Here is a 22,060-nt window from a genome sequence, read left to right on the forward strand (position 1 = left end):
CACAACCCGGAAGTGTTTGCGGGAAATTTAAAACAGAACCAAAAACTGTCTGTTTTTCTTGGTTTCTACACCTTATTCTCTAGAAACCTTCCCATATGGCACCTACGAGCAAAGCAGAACGAGGTATCAAATATTTATGTATTTTGATCATTTAAATTACTGTGAAAACAGTGAAATATTAAAGAAAACACTCAATTACAGAAATTACAACAAAAGTAGAAATCAAATTTATTTTATTATGCAAAGCATAGACCCCGAAGTTTGGGCTGGTGTAGGATTTGAAGAGTGGTCAGTGAATTTATACTTATAGCTGGCTTGCTGATTGAAATACTTACTTAACTATTTTTGATATTATGCAGAAGCTGCTTATCTAAAGAGGTTGGAAGAATGGAAGGAAAAGAAGAAAAAGGAGTCGTCTGAAAATAAATTCACCAAATGTAAACCTGCAACAACTTCTTGTGTTCAAAAGAAACGAAATTATCTGCAATCAAAGAATGTTAACTCAAAGAAAAATAGCTTCAATGCTTTACAGAGGTAAACTTAGAAACATTTTATTTTGTTTCAAAAATACCTGCTGGGAATTTAATATGGAGAATTTTTTTTTCTCATTTTCAAGCTGTAAAACTCCTGTTGCTGCAGTTCCTTCTACTAAAGAAAATACTGACAAAGACACCTTCAAAGAAGCCAATGATATTATGAGGTAGGAGTTAATTTTTCGTTAATTTTCTAGGATTTTCTCCATGGTTTATTTCAATGATTATTATTTTAGAGATAAATTACGCAAATGGAAAGAAAATAAAGGAGAAACGCTAATGAGGTAGGCAAACAAAGTCTCCAGAGATTTTTATATTCAGTCTGTGTTCAATCCGACAAGCTCAAGTTTTAGCTCAAACTAGTCATTTGAATCTCATTTTGTTTTAATAGGCCTATTCTTTTTCAGGAAAGACGCAAATTCGAAATCAGTAAAACCGATATATCAAACACAAACTGTGAAATCATCAGGATATGGAAGAAAAACACCAGGAAAAAATCATCAATTGAAAGACTTACATTCGAAATCAACTGTTAACAATAACGTGAAATGCAATATGGGGAATAAAACAACCACAGTTAAAACTGATTTGAATGAACGTCATTCGAGATCAAAATCATTAGGTTTTCTCGGTCAGAAACCTGGGAATAGTGCAGTAGAAAACTCCGTGCAAAGAGCTCCGCCAGGATCTATTCAGAAACTACGAGTTCATTTTGTTTCGCCTGTTCGTAAAAGTCCACGGTTTCAAAATTTCAAAACGAAACACGTGGAGCAGCAATCAATGAGGTTGGTACACAATTCTAAGCAAAAGAAAAAAGTATTTCTTTTGACATTTTCCATCACAGGCATTTTTAAAATGAAGAGTTCTCCAAGTGCGCATGTATTAATCAGATAAAGGTCTTATTGAATTGACGTCCAAAATCACATTGAATTCTTCAATTGATGTTCTTTTAGAAATAAGTTAGATGATTGGCTTAAAGCTAAAGGAAAAACTCCAAGCAGATACAATCACCTGATGTGTTTCGGTGCTCATGTGTCGGCTAAAAGGAAACAACAAAATGAAGCGAAAAGAGGACTTTCAGTCGATGAACTTTCAAAGCAGGTTCGTGTGAAAAATCATCCAAATAATCGTATACTTTCTGAAGATTTTAGATTCTGGAATGTGAGGTGTATTTAATATAGGTGTATTTCATTTTAGGAATCTTGTTTGAGGAATGAAAATATTCAGCGTAATCTACTGCCTGATTTAAATGATGAAGTTGAATCTAATTCTATAACTCAATCATCATCGACGAATAGTGAGCATTCTACTGTAAGTGATAACCAAGAAATATTACAAAAATCGGAAGAAATGATGGATGAATGCATGAATTTATACAGTGCTGTAAGTAAAATAATTCTTCCTATAATAATCACATCTATCATCTATGCATAATGTTCTTTAAAATTGAATTTTTCTCCATTCAGGGCTGTCCCAGTGAGAATGTTATACAATGGCTCGATGAAATGGCTGCAGAAATTCCATCTCTGAAATCATTAGCGCGTTATTGGTTGAATCGTATTAAGATAATTGCGGAAAGTCCAGATAAAACTGATAACGATGTACTGGCTGAGTTTGAACTGGCTATAATACACAGAGCTGATGTATTTAATTTTCCTGAAATCGAAAAATACTTAATATGGTTTCAAAAAGATTTAATTCTGTTTTTACTTGTGTTTTCATTTTGTAGCCTGGAGAAGAAATGGCTTCGGCTTTGAGAGAATTTGTTCTTAAAATGAAAACAGATGCTACGATATCTTCTGAAGCATCATCAGATCTTCCAGGTTAAAAAAATTCACTTTGTTTCAAGAAAATATCAAACAATAACATTATATTTGTATAATAATGTTTATATTTCATGTATATCAGAGACACCAACCGCAGAAAATGATGATCGTTTAATCTACAAAACTCCACAGACATCTCAAAGACAAGCGAATAAACTTAACAAAGAGAATATATTTGAATCTTCCACAATCAAATACACAGTAGTTGAAAATACACCACTTTTGAAAAGGTGAATGAACAAAATAATCTAATAATTGATGAAACACTTTCTCCATGATAAACTGAATTTACTGATATGTGTTTTGATAATAATAGGATGCGCACACGCTTGAGTCCTTCGAATATACCATCAGCAGTAGTAACACCAGTAAGAAGATCAACTAGAAAGAGTACTGGAACGCTTCCAAAGATGTTTCAAGATCACGAAACTGTCGTCAACACTTTGGATGATATCGAAGATTCTCACAGGAAAACTGCTATATTTCAATCAAATTCTGTTTTGCAAGCTTAAAATCTATGAATAACTTTTACTTATTGTGTTATATTGTTATTTTCCCACATCTATGAATGCCAATAAATCTTGAAAATTATTGATCATTTATACATATCATGTTTCTAATCTTTTTAATAAAACTTTTTAGTGAATTTCCCGCACCAAAAGTACATACTTCTGCTTAAGCCTTACTACTACAAGCCATTTAAAAGCAATTTACAACGTGTAGATTAAGATAATATATTTAGGATACAAACAAAGTGTAAATTAGGAGATTCGAGTGCCCCATGAGCTTCCAGTTCAAAATGTGGGATTCGAACCGAGAACCGCAGATCAAGCGCGACGTAGACTGGTTACCGGGGTCAGGTAACCAGTCTATGCGCGACACACAAGTGTGTTGAATTGCAGCTAGGTGTCACTAGTAGTATCGCTGGATTAATTGTTTAGAAAACACCCTGAATGAGTCATAAGTATCGGTTTTTAAACTCACTCAGCGATGGATTGATGTCCATCAGATAAACGGATAAAATGTGACATGAAAACCATCGCGTTTACTGAAATATGAGGTTGTTTTAAACTGGATTAATGCGAGAACCTGTCCTTTCACTCAATTAAATTTAAATTCAATTTTGTTGCTTGAGTATTGTATTTACGTTTTTAAACATGAATTTGATAGAATTCTATCGTAACTCCACTGGCGTCATGTTTAATTGGAGTTCATTTCTGCTGGTGATTTTAATGACTATTTCGTCCATTGTTGCTGAAACGTACGTTGGCGGTCCGATATATCACGATACAACACTATCGAAGGCGCGAAGTCCGTATAAAGTGCGCTATCCATTAAGTGTTGGAAAGGACGCTAAAGTGACTATTGAACCTGGCGTTGAAATGCAGTTTGCTCCGGCCGTTGGATTTGCAATTAATGGAACTCTTATCGCAAGGGTACGTTTTACTTCTTTGAAATGCTTTATGCTGTAGGCAGGGCCAGGGGGTAGCGGGTCAACTCATACCCAGGTCAATTTGTACCCTATTGCGGAAATTGTATAGTTAGGTATATTTTAAGACTTAAAAAGGGATACAAGTTGACTCAAGTACTAGGGGTCATCCTTATTACCGAGATGATGTATTTTACCGAGACGAACCGAGATGAAATGAAATATAGCATATTTATTTATTCCTTATCGATTTTAACACTTGAAATCATGTTATATCAGTAATAAATACCTCCTAGAATCATATTTTACATGTTTTATTTATTTAAAAAAATTTTGACTTCAAATACGTAAACTCGGTTAGCAATAAAATTTCATTGAATTTGATTGATCGACGATCTCATCTCGGTAAAGTTAAGTTATTCTTCTACAAAAATATCCGACAAAATATGTAAAATATGAACCCAGCAGGCATTTATTACTGATATATGATATGATGTCAATTGTTAAAATCGATAAGGAATAAATAAATATGTTATATTTTATTTCATCTCGGTTCATCTCGGTAAAATATGTCATCTCGGTAATAAGGATGACCGAGCGGGTCAACTCATACCCAGGTCAATTTGTACCCTATTGCGGAAATTGTATAGTTAGTTATATTTTAAGACTTAAAAAGGGATACAAGTTGACTCAAGTACTAGGGGTCATCCTTATTACCGAGATGATGTATTTTACCGAGACGAACCGAGATGAAATGAAATATAGCATATTTATTTATTCCTTATCGATTTTAACACTTGAAATCATGTTATATCAGTAATAAATACCTCCTAGAATCATATTTTACATGTTTTATTTATTTAAAAAAATTTTGACTTCAAATACGTAAACTCGGTTAGCAATAAAATTTCATTGAATTTGATTGATCGACGATCTCATCTCGGTAAAGTTAAGTTATTCTTCTACAAAAATATCCGACAAAATATGTAAAATATGAACCCAGCAGGCATTTATTACTGATATATGATATGATGTCAATTGTTAAAATCGATAAGGAATAAATAAATATGTTATATTTTATTTCATCTCGGTTCATCTCGGTAAAATATGTCATCTCGGTAATAAGGATGACCGAGCGGGTCAACTCATACCCAGGTCAATTTGTACCCTATTGCGGAAATTGTATAGTTAGTTATATTTTAAGACTTAAAAAGGGATACAAGTTGACTCAAGTACTAGATGACTGTATTGAAGGTGTATAGCGATCCTCCCTCTACAGGATTCTGGGGATCGAGATTCTTGTACATGCAGAAAACCGAAGAAAGTATAAAATGTTGATGTTTTCTTTTTTTCAGGGGACACCCGAAAATAGAATAGTATTCACGAAATTACAACCAGCAGGAAGTAATTTTGGATGGCCGTCCGATATACGATTGGTTGAAAGTTTCACCGTGAGACAAGGTCGTTTACAGATGTTCTATAAGAACAGGTGGAGAGGTGTTTGTACGAATTATAGGAAGTAAGTTTTCAAATGATGAAATCTCTTTTCTTGAGTGTCCAAGGACACCTGTTATGTGTTCAGGCCTTTTATCTCTTCATGAAATGACATCCTTAAGATGTTAAAGGGAAATTGAAAGGTAGCAAAAGAAAATCTAGTTGAGACTCAAATTGACGTTTCACTTTAGTGGTCACCATTGGGAAAGCAGGGTCCCTACAACTCCTTGAATCCTTGAAAACTCCTTGATTTTTGAATATATTTTTCAAGGTCCTTGAAAATCCTTTAATTTTGAGAAATATCCATAAACTCCTTGAAACTCCTTAAATTCTGGGAAACTCCTATTAAAAATTTTCAAAAGGTCCTTTTCAGAAGACAGTGTATTCTATTATTCTTCATTGTGTGACTTGTGAGTGAAAGTTGTTTCACTTTGAGATTTAAAACATTTAAACATTAAAACCAAAACGGCACACACAACAACTGATCAAAATTTGAGAAAAACATGGATTTCGTTTTTGAATTTTCGACTTTTTTTCCTTATATATGGCCGCGTAAACCTCCTTGAATTTTGAAAATTACTCCTTGAAAATTCCTTGAAAAGTCCTTGAATTCTGGATACCAGGAATTGTAGGAACCTTGGGAAGGTAGACCTGTGAGAATACCAATCAGGGGTGGGGGGGGGGGTTCGTCTGTCTAGCCTATAAACATTGTAGATTAAGGGAGAGCACTAGACATTAACACCCCTATAAATGTCAGAAACTAAATTATATCCAATCCTGGATCTGCCCCTACTTTATCTGTAGTTATCAAAAGGAAATAATTTTTCATTTAGTGCTACGGCTAATTCTATAGGTGGGGATAACAGGTGAGAGATAATTCAGTGATTCGTGGTGTTTTTGTTGTTAAGAGATGATCAATGATTGTGTTGTATTCTCACTGTTGTAGTTGTATTGAATCATACATGTATAATAATTGTGTTCTCATTTCTGTTGACGTTCGATTCACAAGTTTAATGATCAGTATTTGACGATTCACTGGTTTTCTTACTGTATTTGGGTGTAGTCGTTAAGATACAGCAGAATTTCACAACAGAAGAATTTGTATGGACGATATGACCGCTAAAATGGTCTAATTGGGTTTTCTATGTACGGTACTAGGTTTTTGTAACAATGACAAAGTTATTTGAATAATGTCCTTAAAAGGAAATCAATGTTCCATATTAGTGCAGGAGTTCATTGTGTGGGGCGCATTATATATAGACTTACTGATAATAAATACTTGAAATACGCAGTACAAATACCATAATAAAAGCAATATGGTTTTGCTTTTTAAACGGAAACAAAATTACTGAAACTATTTCTAGGGATATATGAGCATTTCAAACAGTTATTTCATCAGATTTTGATGGCTGTGAGGACAGACGCACAATATAGAATCCCACAATAGAAATAAGAAGTAGAGTCCGAAATGTTTCCTAGTTTATGTATGAGGTAGTTATCTATATCCTAAGTCATCCTTATTCTCAGTTACAACAAAATAATGAGTATATATAAATAAGTATATATATATACAATCTTGAACAAAGAGACTAAGCAAAAAGATGTGATACAAACTGAAGGGTAACATCAAGCATAAAAACAGTTACTTAAAAAGCAAAACATCGAAATAAGCTCAAGGAAACATTTCAGACTCTATTTTCATCCTGAATGTGGTATTTAAACATCATCCTTACTACAACGCAGAGAAAATGTGGCATTAATGATTGACCCTTAATTTGACTGAACATAAAATATTGCGATACTATCTGTATTTCTAGTTGGACTAAAGAGTCTTCCGATGTCGCTTGTCGTCAGTTAGGTTTTGAAGCTGGTAATTTCACATTTGAACCGGTAGCTGATAATGAAACCTATTATATGCTGTTTGAGAATCCCCAGTGCTCCGGGCTTGAGTCCAGTCTTTATGCCTGCCCTGGAATGAAATCAATATCTCTTGGAAAACATGTTTGTGGTATGTATAATTTTATTCTCGTCTTATTATCAATCCAGTTCTAAAAGGAAATGTGAAATAATGCTTTTTAAGTCCAATTGATTTATGTTAGTGTCGTTGAAATCTAGATGAACTCGGTTTGAATCCAAATCTTAATCATCGTGTACAAAGTATGTAGAAATAATGAAGAACTTTCAACTCATCTCAACAATTATTCAAAGCTGCTAACAATTTTCCAGTGTATTTTGTACTGTTTTCTTTTTGGTAGATTTTCTTTTTCATTCTTTTTCTAAACTTAAGCTAAGCTTGTGGCCATTATTTTACATGTATTTTCATAGAAATTCACAGAATTTGAGCTTTTCTTTTTATCAACGTATTTTTTACATTCTAGTCTTATAACAGGGCTGATATTACTTGATTCTTTGAAAACTGCTCTGAAAATTTCGAAAGATTTCTCTTAAACTCATTGGAACCTGAAAAACCTCTAAAAAATCTAATGACCAATTTGCTTTTGGTGACAATTATTCCTGGCTTTATCAACAAAGCAACTATCGACTTGAATATTTCTCTGGAATTCAGGAATGATTTTAAACTGTACAAACTATGATGAAATATTTTTTTTAAAATAGATAACCAGATTACAGCCGGTTTAGTGTGTACGGGAATCAATCCGATAATCGAAGATTCGTACTGGAAAGGTTTAACGTTCTTCAATTCGACGTTCAAATTAGTGACGTCGTCGATAAACCGGCGCTGGAACGAATCGGCGTCGATCCTAGAATACGTAGATATCATGTACGCCGGAGTTAACGAAACTAGGAATCTAACGGCGGCGCTCAGCGCTAGTCCGCACCCTCCCGCGCTCAATAACGTACGCATTATGAACAACGCGTTCGATGGCGTTAATTTCACGGAGGTGACCGGTTCGGTGAAAATCAGAAACAGCGAATTCTCAAACAATAGAGGTAAATATCGGCTGTCGTCAAACAGAATACCGGTACTCGCTGAGCTTCATTGATGTGGCCACAAAATAATCCATGGGTCAAGTCAGGAATTTGAATATCAATCCGGGTCTTTTCTAGTGATGAGTGGCACAAATTTTCATGAAAGCTGCTTAATTAATATCAATTGTTCGTGCGTATGAAGAAGTTTCGTTTTATTTCAGGGAATGGAGTAAATATAACATCTTTCTTCGGTTTTATCGATATATCTGGCAGTAAATTCGTGAGGAATAAAGGTGATGGTATCCGAGCTCGGTTATTGGACGGTGTTTTTCATTCGTATCTGGGCAAGAATCAGTTTTGTCAACGAGCTGGTTTCGCTATCGAGCAATTCCCCTTGATTCTCCCGGGACTAGCCTATGCTACCCCTCCTTGTGGTCAGGTACGGTATTTATCTCAGACGCAATTGATCGTTTCAAACTGTTTGACTGGCTTTTGATATTCATTGATTGCGAAATATTATCTTTCGTTTTCTGGAACGTAATTATTTGGATTTAATTTTATTGCAGCAATTAACGACGAAGCCTGGTGATGTAATAACTGCTAGTTTGATGGAAGTTCAAGTCGATCCGTCGTCATCTGGTCAGCTGGATTTCTACGACGGTCGTGATCCGTCGCATTCGCTGTTGAAATCTATTCAATTAAATAACTACACATTTCACCAAGCGATAACGACCACTAACGATCGATTATACATCAAGTTTTCATGGAAAGGCGTTTCACCGATGGGTTGTCGATATTTTCGCCAATGTCTCAAGTTTACATTACTACTGACTTCGGGAAAAAGTAAGTTTATTTCCGCGTGGTTGTTATACAGGCTGGTTCTCTTTTTATGTTTCTCAGACAATCTACCGGGAATACCTTATAGTCTTTGCCTGGCAATCTGCTGTCAGTAACCATCACTTTCTCTGTACCAATCTCCTCCAGACAGACTTTCACCGCTGTTATCATGATTGTCACCACTTCTCCGGTCAGGACCCCGGCTATCTTTATTTGTAAATGAATCAAAATTTTTACTTAGCCCTACAAAATCACATTTAACAAATAACTTATGGAATATAAGATCATCCAGACTTCACCCCACGATCATCGAATGGCAATTGCCTGAACACAAGCGGCAGATTGTATCAATAGCAAAATTAGCATTTATCAATAGTGTAAAGTATTTTGGGCATCTTACTTTCAGAGAAACACAATGACATCAGAATCAGTGATTCAGTAATCAGTGAAAACTTACAGAGTGGTTTACATTTGATCAATATGAGAAGTCGAATCGTCGCGCACAATATAACTGTTACTAATAACAGCTACGGCGCCGGTTTACGCGTTTACGAGGGCGCCACTGATTGTCTGATCGATTCGAGCACGTTTAAATACAACGAACGAGCGGGTGTGAACGTTACGACAACCGGCGGACAGATCATCGTTAATAGAACGTTGTTCGAATCTAATAACGACCACGGCCTCGTGACGCGTTATATCCACTTGAACAAGACGCGAATTGAAGGTTATCATTCGGTGGATGTTTTCGATTCAAATTTCCAACTGAACGAAGGAATCGGCGCGTTCTTCGGTAACTATTGCGGCGACGGACACATTTCAGTGAACAAGACCAATTTCGACGGAAATGGCGTCGGTTTGAAATTCGAATCGTGTCAAGCTGTCGGCGGTAAATCGACGAATCTGACCATCGCGTATAATACGTTTCATCGTAATAAGAAGCCGGCCGTCGAGGTGACTCCGGCTCTGAGGATTTACGGAAAAATCGGCAACAACACGTTCACGCAAAACGAGCACGGCTGTATTCAAATAGATAATACGGACGATTACCTGAAAACGCGAGAATATCGTAAAGCGTCGGTGAATTACGCGATCTGGGGAAATTCATTCAAGTGGAACTACGGCTGGTTCGTCATCAATCTGCGTCTGACGCACGAGAGCAGTTTACAGAATTTAATCTTCAAGGAAAATCGTCTGGAGAACAATCGGATCTACGATCCGTTCCCGGGTTTGAATCCGCGCACGCGAGCGGCCGCCGTTCTGCTCGTATCGTCGTCGAATATCAGAATCACGCGTAACGCGTTCAGTAACCACGTCGCCGTTTACGAGATCGCTACTCATCTGATCGATCCGTCGTTTACGATCGACGCGGTCGCTAATTATTTCCACTACGTGAAAACGAACGAACTTCCCGATATCGAGACGATCGACACGAAGATATTCGATCGGTTTAAACGCTACGACCTCGCGGCGATCAAGTACTTCCAAGTTCTGAAGGTCGATCGACTTTTTGAGAAGAATCTCGAGAATTACGAAGTGCATTATATTCACACGTTTCTACGCGGTACGGTGATCGGGGGTGATCTGATGGAAACGTATCGTCTACCGAGGGGTAACTATACCGTCGACAGGGATATCAATGTACAACCGCAATCAACTCTGACCATCGCAGCCGGGACTATTTTGAATTTTGCGAACTCGCTCGGAATGTTGATTCAAGGAGAGGTTCGCAGTGAAGGTACGAATGTGGATAAGATAGTCTATACGCTGGCAGGTGGGGAAAATGAAGAAATGAACCATACATCTGTACGTCTGGTGGACGGAGCGAATAGATATGAAGGTCGCGTGGAGGTGCAAGTTAATGAACAGTGGGGAACAGTATGCAGTCAGGTTAGTTGACTTCAAAATACTCGGAGTGTTCAAATTGGGCACAGTGCCTTAGTAATTATAAGTACAGCCCAAGGCTCGCACTGTGTCCCTCATCTTATGTCTGTAAAAACTATGTTTAACTCCTATATTGTATCTTGCATGACATAATGATGAAAAATAAATTATATATATATATATTGAAAATTATAGAAAAAATTATGTACTAACTTTCCTAGGGGTTGGGGGTTAAATTGAGAAAAATACTCTAAGGATATGTTTAGATCGGGGCAGGTCATCTTACAAGGGGCCTTAAAAATGATTAAAAGGCAGTATATAGTACTTGAACGATGTCCAGCCTTCTACATACATGTAAATCCCTGAGCTTGGTTGTTACATAAAGTGATGATATTGTTTTAGGGATGGTCGATTCAAGACGCAGCAATTGTTTGTCAACAGTTAGGTATGACGATACATCCTCACGACTGGATACCTCAGAGGAGAACTCAAGGAGTTCAGTTCGCGCCGATATGGCTCAGTAATGTCGACTGTAATAGATACAGTAAAGATATATTACACTGCGAAGCAGATGGACCTAACGATCATACATGTGATCACTCGATGGATGTGAACATTCGATGTCAACCTAAAACATGGGGTGGTAAGTTTCTTATCTCCTTCAGGGGTTGATGCGATAAATGGGAATCTGCTTAACAAATTGAAAAACTGACAAAATATGCGAAAAGTCATAAAATCTGTGAAAAATTCAAAGAATGTCTAAATATTTCGATTCCCTTAATGCTGTATGCAGTGGAACTCAGCATAGATACTCAAGCTGTGTTGATGTTTTCAGTAATTTTATAACAGTATAGTAACAACTCGCCGTGCCTATATCTAATTCAGTATTTACTACATGTAAGATAAAAACCCACTACATGCAGATTAAAAGAATTTAGAATTTTTTTCCTAGAGATCATCCTAGAGACACCTGACGATGATCTCTAGGGTGAGATCGAAACGTCGTGTATTCTATATATTTTAGATTGAATAACTAAATTCTTGTTTTTAAATTCTTTTAATTTGTAGATAGTGGGTTTTTATCTTATTATCCGTTCACCACGTTTGAGTGTGGTTATCGTCCTATTACTACATGTATTTTCTATTTCAGGTGTTCATTTGACGGTAACAGCTCGCAGTAGTAAATTGATTCACATGAAGATGGATAAAGCCGGATTATTAGATTACTCAAAACTGACGTACGGACCTGCGATACAGATCGATTACAACGAACACTATCTCAGTAATTTAGACATCAGTGAATGTCGCTCATCGGGAATCCTGGTCGTTCACAACAATCCGTTCAAAACACCGAAGAACAAGATCGTTAACGTTAACTTGCATTCGAATTTGGATAGCGGGATCGTCTGTAAATCTCCGTTTATCGATATTTCCGAGGGAACGTTTCAGGATAATCACGTCGCTGGTTTCACGTTCAATCCGACGTTGAGCACAGTCGACGCGTCGCGAATCAGAAAACTGCTTCACACGACGACGAATCTGTTAGATTACGTTACGAGTCCGTTAACCGTGTCGCCGAACGGAATCTTATACGGAATCGTTCCTGTCAATTCTAATATCGGTAATCACACGTACATGATCGAAATTCAAACTCAGTCCGGTTCTCGTATTCATATCGAACTGTTAGACTATAACCCAGACACGCAGGAGGAACACGTGACGTTTTATTCCGGCCGTAAATCCGACATCCCGAATCAACCGAGAAATTGGACCATCGAAGATGATCTGGTCGATTTTCCAGTCGCTTCCGAAGGGCAGTATCTTACGTTGAAGATCGACGTGATGAACGGAGCGCTTTCAGGGCGATTAACGATGGTTCTACGAGCGAGTGAGTGTTCGATTCTTTTAAATATCACTAAGAAAAGTTGAGAATTAGAAAAATTGGTTTATGTTATTAATGGCGTATACAGTAGACTCCACTTGACATCACATATATTCGAGTTGGAAAATCTATGATATTTTGTCCAGGGCATGCCATAATCTCAAACAATTGTCTTCCTGGCAAAGGGAAGCTACTGTGACTGGGTCCCTACGACTCCTTGATTCCTTAAAAACTCCTTCTAAATGGAAAATGTTTTTTAAAGGTGCTTTAAACTCCTTTGATTTGAGCAAATTACTTGAAACTCATTTAAAACTCTAATTTTGATTAATAGGCAATTAGATGCCTAAATCAGTACATTTGGGAGCAGGATTTGTTTTTTACAGAACCTAATTAGAAACAGAGTTTGTCGTCTCAGTGAACTTGTATTATGAGAAATGCCTAATGATTGATATCATCTTGTTTTCTAGTGTCGTATTCAGTATCGATGCCACCAGCGTCAATAGAATTAAGTAATCTGAATATATTGCGCAACAATCGCGGAGTCGTCACTACCTACTACAACAATCCTTCCAACGAACACTTCGATATTTTCTTCCGGCATAAAAAGGAATCTTTCACGATTAAAAATTCAAAGTTTCGCAACAATAAAGAACAGGCGGTCTACATCCCGAGTCGCACGAAATACCACGAGCATTATATGCCGACTTACAAAGAGCTCGAAGGATCGGCGCGTATTTCAGAAATAACTTACCGAATTGATTCTTGCGAATTTTTGAGTAATGGACTGGGTATCGTCGGAGATCATAACCACGTCGAATTCTCGAATAATGTTTGGAATTGGACGCTGTCTCGTAACGTATTCCGTTTTAATTTGGAACGAGGATACTCGATCGATTTACCGTTGATCGGTAGAAACTTCCGCGAACGAGATTTATGGTACGACTATCAGGATTACATAACCGCCAATCCGAATATAATACCCGATCCGGAATGGTGGAACCAAAACTCCAACTGGGATCCGAATAATCCTAACACGTGGCATACGAACGACGCTATAAGGTGGATGCAGCAGCAGATTTTGGAAAATCGAAATTGGAAAGATATGACTCCTCAAGAACAAGCGAAACTACTGAAAGAATTGCATCGGGAATTGTGGTTTTTGTGGCACAAAGTCGTAAATCATACCGTCCTCATCGAAAGTAACACGTTCCAAAATAATCGACATTTCGAATTCCGACTTGCCGGTTATTACGCGAAAACGGTGATTCGTAATAACTCGTTCGTGAATAACGTGGCTAGAGTCGGAGTGATGACGATCAGCGGTATGGAAAAACTGATGGACGTTCGAGACAACGTATTCACCGGAAACACCGCACGTTACATCGTCGATTTCGCGTTGAACAGTCATTACGAATTCGAAGTCACCGTTCCCGGTCATTTCCGTTACAACAAACTGAAATACAATCGACTGCCTCCTGGTTACGAGATCACGAAATATTCCAGTAGTCCCGAAACGTACGCTTTAGGAGTGAACGGCGTTCAAAATGTAACCGTTACGAGAAATTTGTTCGGAAACAGTTTACAATTCGAATGCGTCGCCGGGGTTCAATCGGCTTGGTTGGAAAATGCGATGGATTTACAAGAAAACTGGTGGGGAACGACCGACCAGCTCGTGATCAGAGAGAAGATTTTTGACTTCGACGATTGGAACAATTTTGCGATCGCGAATTTCTATCCGTACCTGATTGAAGATCGTTTCGATTCGCCGGTGACAACCGATCCGTTAAAAACGTTCCCTCTAGACATCTCGAAGCCGTTAGGCGGAAGAATCGAAAAACCGTTGGTTCTTCCGTATCGCCGAGAACCTTACATCATTCAACGAGATCTAACAGTTATGCCCGACGCCTTGTTAGAAATCAAACCCGGGGTTCAGTTGCAGTTTTGGCCGAATGTCGGATTGTTGGTGCTCGGTCGGATGGTAGCGATCGGTGAATGGTATAAACCGATTGATTTCCGACCGTTTTTACCCCCGGACCGCGCGACGCGTGATACCCATCAACAGCCGGTTAAACGAGCCATGAAAGCTCCGAAAAACGTACAAGTTCGATTCGTCGGCGGAAATCTGCGAAACGAAGGCTTCGTCGAAATGTTTAACGAAACGGTTTATCGATGGGAATTGATCTGCGATCCGCTGTTTAACGAACGCACCGGTCGAGTCATCTGTCGAGAACTACAACTCGAGAGTTCAAACGTCATCGTTAAGAGAACGTATTTGTACGATTCGCAGATTTACGGGTACGAGCACCGATCGGTGAAATATTTCTGGGACGTGTCGTATCAATGTAACGGCGATGAGAACACGTTAGATGAATGTTTGTGGCAGCCGAATTACAAGAAAACTACGTGTGCCGCGCAACGCGATTACGTCTTCCTTCGTTGCGGTCCGCGAAATATCCTCGCTCACGAGCGTTATTGGGGAAATCTACGTTTCGCGTCGACCGACATCGAGACCATTCGTCCGCGGGCCGAATATTCGTATATGCAACACGTGAATATCTACGGGGCCGGAATATTACATGGTACGAGAGTCGCGGCGATTCAATCGACCTATCAACCACCCGTCGTCGATCGCATATCGATTACGAATTGCGCGTACAGCGCTTGCGATTACGTCGCGCCTCGGTTCGGTATGACGTTCAGTAACAGCACGATAAAAGGCAACTTGGGTCACGGATTGGGATATCTGAATTTAAACGGAGAATCGCGCGACGTATTGAGATCGTCGTTTCAGCCGTTAGTCGAGAGTATAGTTCCGTATAACGCGTTCGGTTTAGTTCGAATGTGCGACTCGACGAAAGAAATAACCATCAAAAATCGTCTGATCGTTTATTATAAATACGACTATAAATCGGCTTCGTGTTCTAAGATTCTGCGTAGTAAAGTCACCGGTAAACGAGTCGCGTTCAGGTTATTACAGTTCAACTTACTGTACGATAACTTCAGCAAAAACGCCATCGAACTCTTCAACGGCGATTACTTCAGCAACACGAGCGCGAAGATTACGGAAATCTTACCGAACGCCCCGGAAAGCGAGATCAATCGTAAATACGAGACTTCGGGACGATACGACGTACTGGGGATTCATTTACACGCGTCTGCTGCACCGGGAACGTACGGATTCATCGCCGAGGTTGTCACGCTACCGCTGTCTCCGCTCTCGTCACTTATATCTGGTAAGCAGCTATTCACTTTCTCGTGTTGAAACCACAGGGACTCCTCTTATTTGAAGTTTGCGTGTAAATTGTAGCTTAGATAATCCAGTATCCTAGGTACTATGTATGAAAAGATATCTGAATGATTTTCTTTTTATATACAATGGTAGTAGCACCTGGGATACTGGATGATCTAAACTACTTTTCAATCCCAAATTTCAAATACGAGCCCCTGTGCCTGAAACTAGGGTAGGCCCTAATTAGTGCTGTACTTTTCAGGTAAAATCCTTCGAGAAATGCTGAAACATAGCTATAGAGAGATCCTGAAAATGCATTTTCTCTGCTCAATAATTATTTTTGATTTTCAGGCAGGGAAACGGATCATACGATTGAATCGAATAAGATTGTAGAAAACCAAGGTGGAGCCGTCAAATATATGAACGTCGGGGAAGTGAATCCGAACGTACTTATCACGAAAAACTACATAAAAGACAACGGTTTACACATGCTGAATATAACAGCAGTCCCGATGATCGATTTGAATATTCAGAATTCTTGGCGTCTGCAAGTCGCGAATAACTACATCTACTACAACCGCGGAGGAGGAATTCATTTATATACGTATTCGGTAGCGAAATCTACCGGGCTTCACGCGAACATATCCAACAATTTCCTCGATACGAATTCGCTCGGCGAAGTACTACACATAAACGGCACACACTATCAAGAGGTTCACGTCAGGAATAACTACTTGGCGCATAACCGCGTCGAGAACCGCGACGTGATCTACATCGCGGGAGTGGCCGTTAATTTCACTCATAACGTCATCCAGGAGAACGTCGGATCGTATATAATGAACGTATCCAGTTATCAGAAAGTCGGAACGTATCAGCATTATATCAGGAATTACATGTTCCGTAATCGCGCGATCGGACGACATCATTCAACGATGTTCGTTACGAATTCACGCATGAGAATACAGAACAATTTCTTCTACAATCGACTGAACGACTTCGAATTAACGGCAAATAACAGAACGATGTAAGTATCAGCGATTATGTTACCTCACTGTTAACCCGTTATACATGCTTTTTTCAGGTGACTTCTCCGTATTTTTGTTCAAATACAATAAGTGAATTACATGAATGACCCTCGAAGTTTGTAAATCCCCAGATCACGATTTGCTGTAATGTAAAGTCCCCGATGCAGTAAACTTCGATCGTCTGAGGTTATTGCATGCCCTGGACAGAAAGTTTGAAATTTTCTATTTCAAATTCATGCGATGATAGTTGCTCCAACTGCCCTGGAATTTTCTTGCTGCTCCCGGAGAACATTTATTGGTCCGAGGCAAGGAGAGTCTACTGTAGTTGGTATAGACGTACCAATTAGTCCTCCGTTTAACTTGATGAAACTTAAAAGCAAGCGCCCATTCGGTTGTATCCGCGCTCAGACTACTATGAGCTGTTGTATTATATCTATGTGTGATATTTATATTTCAGACCGATCACGGGTAGTTTGATACCGGTTGATAAAGCACCGATAGACGCGAGAGATAACTGGTGGGGATCGCACAATGTATTCTATATACAAGGAAGAATGTGGGATTATAGAGACGATTGGTGGTTGATTAAAGTTGACTTTTATCCGTATCACAAATCTAATAACTCAGTCCTGGAAGGTAATAATAAACGGCTGTCATTTGTTTATTCTGCTATTTGATGATGATTTTATCTGGAATTCATGATATTGAGATTATGTTTTTTAGGACGCTGTCCACCGGGATGGGTTCTGTACGAAGAGCGATGCTATATCTATATCGGAGGCGCTGTACCTTTTGATGAAGCTAAAGAACAATGTCGCGTGAGTTCACTTTTTCTATCCTCTCCTTTCTTAACCTTCATTTATGAAAATTACACGAATATTTACGTATCGTGTCACTATTTCTATTTCCAGCATGAAGGCGCTCTTCTAGCCGATTCTCATAAAGATCGTTTGAAATTTTTCGTCGGTCAACAGCGAAAACTGCAGAGTAATTACCGGCGGTATATCAGTCGATCGTGGGTATCGTATTCGGGACCTAATTCGCCGGGTCGATGTACCGTGGTACGTGAAGTTTACCTCGAGGATCACGACTGTAATACTCTACTACCGTTCTTCTGTGAAAAAGGTAAATATATCGATAACGAACAACGATGGCTGGTCTGATGATATCTCTTAAGGTTCATACGAAAAATATTGCTCATTTGTTGTACGCTTTTTCATGTATTTAAGCGCATGGGGAGAAGGCGTTAGGCTTTTTTTATTAAAAGTATATCCCCTTTGGGGTCCCCCTTTTTGTCCTTTTTCTTTACTACGCTTTACAGCGTAGAAGTTCTTTCTCTAACTTTTCTTTTATGTAGTCGTGATGACTGTATTTCTGAATCAATGGTAGATCACAATATCCGTGATAAAACGATACAAGTAAAATCCCACAATAAAAGAATTAGATGATAAAATGTTTATTAAAACATATAAGAATATATATATGTTATATATCTTATATGTTTTAATAAACATTTTATCATCTAATTCTTTTATTGTGGGATTTTACTCGACTGTATTTCTGTATTCTATCTCTTTAGTAAAGAAATAAACTTATGTTATTATTGTAATGAATGATAGCTAATTTTTGTACGGTTCTGATAATGACTCGTTGTATTACCATTCTCCAAAAATGAAAATTTATCATTCTGGTGGAACTTGATATAGGTTTCTGTTTTAAATGCTCTGTCGCGTATTGCACGCTTCGAGACTTTGAGATATTCAATGTTTGTTCTCCTCTTTCAGATCCGTATCCTAATGAACCGTTCAGATGGCTCGTATTGATTATCGTCGGTTGCGTGTTAGCTGCCGTTATAATACTTATAATTATTATAATGTGTTGTTGGTACGTCAAATCGAAAGGACGAACGAAACAAAGATTAGAACGTCGTAATTCGATGAGAGTTTCTCGCCGTTCGAACCGATCATTACCGAGCACCGGATTCAATTCTTACCATCGTCGCGGTAAGAAGGGAACGCCGTCGATGAAATCGGGAATAACGGCTATATCGGGAACGACGCTCGATTTCGCGAGCACCGATTCGTTGGATAAGAAATTAGACACGCGTACGATGACGACGCCTTCGTCGACGCTCGACCGACCGCGGAAAGGTTCGTCGTTCTACGACACGAACGACAACCCGTATTCGGCTCGTTTAGAGAACGAGATCGCGAACGTGATTTCTCGTCCGATGTACGACGCCGTTTACGATAATCAGGTTTACGACGATAGTTTAGATCGACGTCGTTTGCGTCATTCGTTCGCGTTGGACGATATCGATTTATACGACGACGAGGTGAAAGCGCCGCTGACTCCGACGACGATGACTCCGCACAATCGATCGTTCGACCGTCCGCCGGCGATTCCGCAGCGACCGGTGTCGATGCGTCCGCCGTCGATTCCGCGGCCGTTGTCGATTCCGCCGAAAGCCGTTTTCGACGACGACTACGAACAGGAGCCGTTCCGACGACGTGGAATCGGCGGATACACGAATTCATCGTTCGACGAATCGGACGAAAAAAATCTCTCCGATTTCGACTTGAAACCCGACGACGTTCAAGTTACGCTCAAACCGAAACACAAACGTAATGAAACCGATATATAATTCTGAAAAACAGCTTCACACAAACTCAATCCGGATCAGCTTAATCCGGATTTTGCTCTAATACGGATATTATTTTCAGACCACCTATCTGTAAATATATTTAGAATATGGCGTTTAATGCGGATTTCTCGTAAACCGGATAAATTTCATCAGTCCCAACAGATCCAGATCAAGTTTCACTGTATTTATCTATAAAAAAAATGCTCGTCAGGAGAATATTCGCTTATCCCATTAAATAGATGACAGTAAAAAGTTCAAAACAAATTTGAACTTTTTTTATGAAATGAGACCATGGGGATCCAGTTCAACTGTGAGTACTGTGAGTTAGACTTAACTCTGACTTAATATCAGATGCGGAACTGGAAGCTGAGGTTAGCCATCAGTATATATCTATATTAAATGGTGCTTAAGTGAATATTTTTATGTTTTTTAGAAAAGAAAAATGTATAAATCAAAGATGTAAAAGAAGTGTCCGTTTAATGTACGTTCCATTGTTTGAATAAGACTCTAGATTGAAAAACAGAAATGCAGGTTTATAAAAGAAAAGAAAAAACAGTTTCTTTACTGCTAAAAATCCAGACCGTATTCTGTGCTATGAGTTCGTAATTTATTGTATATCCATTATTTCTATTTAAAAAACGTATAATTTATATATAGGGACATTTTTTGTATGATTGATTGCGATTGCAATAGATCCTTGAGAATTTTAGCCTCATATTCCATCCATTTATTGATTCTAATCGTGAAGCAATTTGTAATGTGTAATTTTATACGAACGATTTTTTACACGAATTATAATAGTTGTCTAAACGTAAAACGTAGGCCAATTTATTTTTAACATCATGTTATTTATATAATGCATTATCGTGTGTATCAAATTGGTTTTCAGTAAGAAACAGGTGAAAATGTATTGAATACTTTACATATATATATATATATATATATATATATATATATATATATATATATATATATATATATATTTATATATATACCACCGGTACATATTGTAGTTATCGTGTATCATACACTGAGCCAAATGACATAAACCGGTTTAATGATTCAATGTTATATTTGCTTTTTCGAGTGGTACCCCATACGAAGTTCTGTATAATTCATTAATGCTTTCATTCGAATATAATCAGGGCACACGGTGATTGTATACTTACTTACGGTACCATTTATAATACATGTATATATACTACATGATTTATGTTGAGAAAAAGATAGTTAAGGATTTTTAGTTCGAAAACGTTGTTTAGCCTATGACTAGATCTCATACACTGTCCGAGCCACATGGAGATTCGTCCTAGGAAATATTTCATTTTGGTCCAACTGAATTCCATCCATTAGTTTTAGTTCGTTGTCTATCTCGAGTTCTATCATTATCGTTATTCTATTCTATTTAATACACCGGGAATTTTGTCGTTCTGTTTCATTTCAATTTCTATATGGATTGAAGGAAAAATATTCTATTTAATTTTGTAATGAAAATTTTTAAAATTTCATTTCCATTTCGATCGGTGATTATTATTGTAAATATTGATATGAATTTTACATTATCTTCAAACCATTCCAACTATACCGCAATATATACTATTATTATACTATATCTAATGTAATATATATATATATTTTATTTGTGTATGGTTGATGTACACTGTGTTTTGTAACGTAAATAAATATGATATTATTATAGTATTTTGAATCAGTTATATTCTCGATGAGACGTAGAGCAATTAGTTGAGATAATTGCTGGTGATGGGATGCGTGCTCCGGGAGGTGCTGACACCTATAATTCAAATGGCTGCTTTCTCCGTGAAACCGTATCGCACACGCACGTGCTCGGTGTGGTGCTCGATTTAATTTGATAGATGATGTATCTTGCTTGCAATTGTGTACTATGTTGATCCTTTAGGATCACTCATAGGCAGTAGGTAAAGAGCATACCTTCCACCCTTATTCCATCCATTCTAAAAGAAGTCCTGTCCAACCAACAACATAAAGTAAAGCCGCAGTCAAGGAATACATTCCATTGTCTGTGGGATCGAACGGGTTCAGGGCCCCATCCACGAATAACGATTTATCACTTAGGGTTGATTGATTCCTGAAGAATACCGGCAACTTTTTCTTAAATAAATGGAGAAAGGCATCGTAGAAATCCTAACCCAGGTTCTGATAATTCCACATACACTGGCTCATCAGAGATGTGTAGATCATACTGTAAAAACGATAAATCTGTCAATCCAGTGTCTATTATATGTGAAATAGTTACTTCATATATAGACACAGGATTAACAGATTATCATTTTCACAGTATCTACAACTCTGATATGAGCCCTGTGG

General features: G+C 38.1%; 2 protein-coding genes across 2 annotated transcripts; both read left to right on the forward strand.

The window, feature by feature from the left end:
* Positions 1 to 21: 21 nt before the first annotated feature.
* On the forward strand, positions 22 to 2,938 carry LOC141914110 (uncharacterized). The gene is made up of 11 exons (XM_074805386.1): positions 22 to 123; positions 360 to 534; positions 617 to 700; positions 770 to 817; positions 941 to 1,318; positions 1,487 to 1,634; positions 1,731 to 1,916; positions 2,000 to 2,176; positions 2,263 to 2,356; positions 2,442 to 2,589; positions 2,676 to 2,938. Exons 1-11 carry the CDS (start codon positions 96 to 98, stop codon positions 2,869 to 2,871), a joined length of 1,662 nt encoding a protein of 553 aa, XP_074661487.1. The 5' UTR covers positions 22 to 95; the 3' UTR covers positions 2,872 to 2,938.
* A 337-nt stretch (positions 2,939 to 3,275) lies between these two features.
* LOC141913946 (protein bark beetle-like) lies at positions 3,276 to 20,610 on the forward strand. The gene is made up of 15 exons (XM_074805175.1): positions 3,276 to 3,795; positions 5,144 to 5,307; positions 7,100 to 7,290; positions 7,899 to 8,234; positions 8,435 to 8,652; positions 8,780 to 9,056; positions 9,457 to 10,940; positions 11,337 to 11,577; positions 12,085 to 12,822; positions 13,284 to 16,049; positions 16,397 to 17,069; positions 17,528 to 17,706; positions 17,794 to 17,888; positions 17,982 to 18,195; positions 18,855 to 20,610. The coding sequence occupies exons 1-15, from the start codon at positions 3,517 to 3,519 to the stop codon at positions 19,712 to 19,714; spliced, it is 8,715 nt and encodes a 2,904-aa protein (XP_074661276.1). The 5' UTR covers positions 3,276 to 3,516; the 3' UTR covers positions 19,715 to 20,610.
* The last annotated feature ends 1,450 nt before the right edge of the window (positions 20,611 to 22,060 follow it).

The sequence above is a fragment of the Tubulanus polymorphus genome, chromosome 1 (assembly GCF_964204645.1).
Source record: "Tubulanus polymorphus chromosome 1, tnTubPoly1.2, whole genome shotgun sequence".
NCBI lineage: Eukaryota > Metazoa > Nemertea > Palaeonemertea > Tubulaniformes > Tubulanidae > Tubulanus > Tubulanus polymorphus.

What these genes read in the sequence shown, in the direction of transcription:
- LOC141913946 (XM_074805175.1), top strand. Translation starts at nt 3,517, where the DNA reads ATGAATTTGATAGAATTCTATCGTAACTCCACTGGCGTCATGTTTAAT. An exon ending in CTACCCCTCCTTGTGGTCAG is followed by an intron (nt 8,653 to 8,779) that starts GTACGGTATTTA and finishes ATTTTATTGCAG; the next exon opens with CAATTAACGACGAAGCCTGG. An exon ending in AACGATGGTTCTACGAGCGA is followed by an intron (nt 12,823 to 13,283) that starts GTGAGTGTTCGA and finishes CTTGTTTTCTAG; the next exon opens with TGTCGTATTCAGTATCGATG.
- LOC141914110 (XM_074805386.1), top strand. Translation starts at nt 96, where the DNA reads ATGGCACCTACGAGCAAAGCAGAACGAG. An exon ending in AAAGGAGAAACGCTAATGAG is followed by an intron (nt 818 to 940) that starts GTAGGCAAACAA and finishes ATTCTTTTTCAG; the next exon opens with GAAAGACGCAAATTCGAAAT. An exon ending in AGCATCATCAGATCTTCCAG is followed by an intron (nt 2,357 to 2,441) that starts GTTAAAAAAATT and finishes CATGTATATCAG; the next exon opens with AGACACCAACCGCAGAAAAT.